Source organism: Otolemur garnettii, unplaced genomic scaffold (assembly GCF_000181295.1).
Source record: "Otolemur garnettii isolate 467f Iridium unplaced genomic scaffold, OtoGar3 scaffold00039, whole genome shotgun sequence".
Lineage (NCBI taxonomy): Eukaryota > Metazoa > Chordata > Mammalia > Primates > Galagidae > Otolemur > Otolemur garnettii.
In genome coordinates this window covers 6,289,428-6,292,453 of record NW_003852434.1, presented here as the reverse complement: position 1 = coordinate 6,292,453, position 3,026 = coordinate 6,289,428, and the positions used below count along the sequence as shown (strand labels likewise).

Genomic DNA, 3,026 nt, shown 5'->3' with positions numbered 1-3,026 from the left:
CCCTTTGCTGATCTCTGCCCTGCAAAGAGGCTTGGTCCTTTGTAAGAGCTGTAGCTGTAACACCTCCGCTGCTGATCCTGCTCTACAAAGAGGCTTGGCTCTTTGTAGGAGTTGTAACACTTGAGCTGTAGCTGTAACACCTCCGCTGCTGATCTTGCTCTACAAAGAGGCTTGGCCCTTTGTAGGCTCCTTTTCATAAGAGCTGTAACACTCCTATCCTGCCCTGCAGGGAGGTTTGGTTCTTTGAGCTGTAAATAAAACCTCACTGTTCGTTCTATGGTCTATCGATTTCATTCATCGAATGGTTGAGACCAAGAGCCTGGAGATCCAGTGTTAAAAATCCGGTATCAGTGGGCTCAAGCGATTCTCTGGTCTCAGCCTCTGGAGTGGCTGGGACTGCAGCGCCCGGCTAGTTTTAGAGATGAGATCTCGCTCTGGCTCAGAGCTGGTCCTGAACTCGTGAGCTCAGGCGATCCACCTCCCAGGGCGCCGGGATGACAGGCGTGAGCCACCGCGCCCGGCCCAGGCCCATCAGGAGGTTTTGAATCCAGGTGAAAATACAGAATACGCATGTAAATATCTAACGCTTGAGGCTAACTGTAATGTTTACATGATAACTTATCTGTAAAGGAACTAGCTGAAGCCTTACAACTTTAACGACTCTAACAGCAATGCCACCAAAAGTCAGATACCTCAAATACCAAATTAATTTTAATCCACTAGGATTTGCCAAAAAATACTCGGTGGGCGCGACATCTGTTCTCATTTCCGTACCATCCTACATTTCAACAAACACAATCGTCTCTGCAAACGACTGTCCAGACTGCGGAGAAACCGAAAGTTAACCGGCGACCCGCGGCCGCCGCCAACTTTCCCTCCCGCCCGGCGCTGAGGAGGCCGCGGAGGGAAGCGGGCCAGGGGAGGAGAGGGGCTGGTCTCGGAAACGCCTCAGGACAGGAGGCGCCCAGGCTGGCTGAGAAGGGAAGGCAGAGCCGCGCGGGCGGCAGGTCGCGGACGAGGACCCAGCAACCGCGGCGGGGAGAAGGCCGCACGCCGGGCTCCCCGGAGTTGACGCCAGGCCCCGCCCCTGGCCTCACCGTGTCCGAGTCCGTGTTGAGATGCTGGAAGCTGAGCGCGCCAAGCACAAAGCCCGAAAGCACCGCCGACGTACTCTCGCCCTCCATGCCGCCAACGCCGCAGCCGCCGGGCGCGGGAGAGAAGGGGGGCGGGGCGCGTCGGGCCGGGAGCCTGACACTGCAGGCTCAGAGGCGGCGCCAGGCGAGGTTTGCGCAGGCGCACGGACGCCGCGGAGCCTCACAGGGGCGCGGGGCGGGGCCGAACAAAGGTGGGGCGAACTAAAGGCGGGGCCTGCAAGAACCCGCTCATGGGTGGGGAGCAGGACCTGGGGAGGCTTTTGCTAAGCGGCTGTGGGCGAGCGAGCGCCGCGCCGCGCGTGGCGTGCGTGTTCTCTGGGGAGCGCTCCCTACTTTCTGCAGACCGCTTGGTCCTAAAGGGCGTTCGGTATTGGCACCGCTGCGGAGGTCTTCGGACCCAGTTCTGGTGGTCTCTTGCTGCTGAGCGACCTGTGGCATTTATGCGAAATTATCAAAATAAACACTGTTGACTTGGTCTTTTTTTTTTTTTTCTTGACAGAGTTCGACTTTGTCACCCTTGGTAGAGTACCGTGGCGTCATAGCTCACAGCAACCTCAAACTCCTGGGCTTACCCGATTCTCTTGGCTCAGCTTCCCAAGTAGCTGGGACTATAGGCGCCCACCACAATGCCTGGCTATTTTCAGAGACGGGGTCTCATTCTGGCTCAGGCTGGTCTCGAATCTGTGAGCTCAGGCGATCCACCTGCCTCAGCTTCCCAAATGTGCTGGGATTACAGGTGTGAGCCAACGCTCCCGGCCTGACCTGATCTTTTTAAGGCAAGCAATGGTTATCAGAATAAAATAATTGCTTAGCAACCTAATGCCACAATGGATATGCCACGTTTGTGGTTTTAAACTCACATTTTAGTGGCTGGCGCGGTGGCTCACTCCTGTAATCCTAACATTCTGGGAGGGCCAGCCAGGTGGATCGCTTGAGCTCAGGAGTTGGAGACCAGCCTGAGCAAGAGACCTCCTTCTCTATTAAAAATGAAAAACTTAAGCCCAAGAGGTTGAGGTTACAGTGAGCTACAATGGCATAGCACTCTACTGAGGGCCAAAAAGTGAGACTCTAACTAAAAAACAAAAAAAAAGTTTAGTGCCCTTCACCAATAGGAACTTCTAGAATACTAAGATTATCTCTTCTGGAACTCTGCAGCCGTGTATTGTGTTTGTGTTTGGTATGTTTCTTTTGTGGGTTTTTCCTTGCTTGTTAGTACACCAGGACTCAGTCTAAACAACACATAGATTTTTAACATTCTTACAGTTTAATGATAGGCATAATCTTACTGTGCTGGATCATTTCGATACTGGAATTTCGTCTTCGGTAGGTTCTTGGTCTCCGTGATTCGAAGACTGAATCCGCAGACCACAGATCAGTGGTAAGACAGGATTTATTTACAGAAAAGAATACAAAAACACCAAAGCTTCCACAGGAAGAGAAAAGCCCAGTCGGAAGAGTCTCTGTCTGTCTCCAGGCTTTTTGTCCAGAGGCATGTATAGTCGCTTGGGGCCCTCTGTCATTAAGTTTAGCATGTCTGGCTCGCAAATGAATGGCTACAATCCCTTTCATTCCCAGGCCTCGGAAACTTACATGAAATTGACCCTCCCTCAACTGCTGAAGTGCAAAGGGAGGGAAACCTAAGGTGCAGGTGTCTCCGAGCAGTTGTCTGGCACCTCTGGTTACTGGAGCCTCCTGCTGGGCGGGGCGTGGGGGGAGGGTTGGGGAGGAGACCCTACCTGCCCTCCCGCCCGCTTCCTCTGTTCGCTGCCACCTCGCCAGCACCGACGGTCCGCCCTCCTCCCCCAGCTCCACCCAGCTGGCTGGGAGGTCGCTTGTCTTGTGTCAATTTGACATTAATGGTAAGGTGGAGAG

At 53.9% G+C, this 3,026-nt stretch overlaps 1 protein-coding gene across 2 annotated transcripts in view; it reads right to left on the bottom strand.

The window, feature by feature from the left end:
- Nucleotides 1-1,284, bottom strand: part of ABRAXAS1 (abraxas 1, BRCA1 A complex subunit) — a 27,026-nt gene extending 25,742 nt beyond the window's left edge. Inside the window, exon 1 of one of the 2 annotated variants that reach the window (XM_003790034.3) lies at nucleotides 1,098-1,284. In XM_003790034.3, the coding sequence (XP_003790082.1) occupies nucleotides 1,098-1,184 (87 nt within the window). In that variant the 5' untranslated portion in view covers nucleotides 1,185-1,284. Of the gene's footprint in view, nucleotides 1-692; nucleotides 739-1,097 lie in introns of those variants that run through there. The other variant, XM_023513366.1, reaches the window with a different exon arrangement.
- Nucleotides 1,285-3,026: the final 1,742 nt, after the last annotated feature.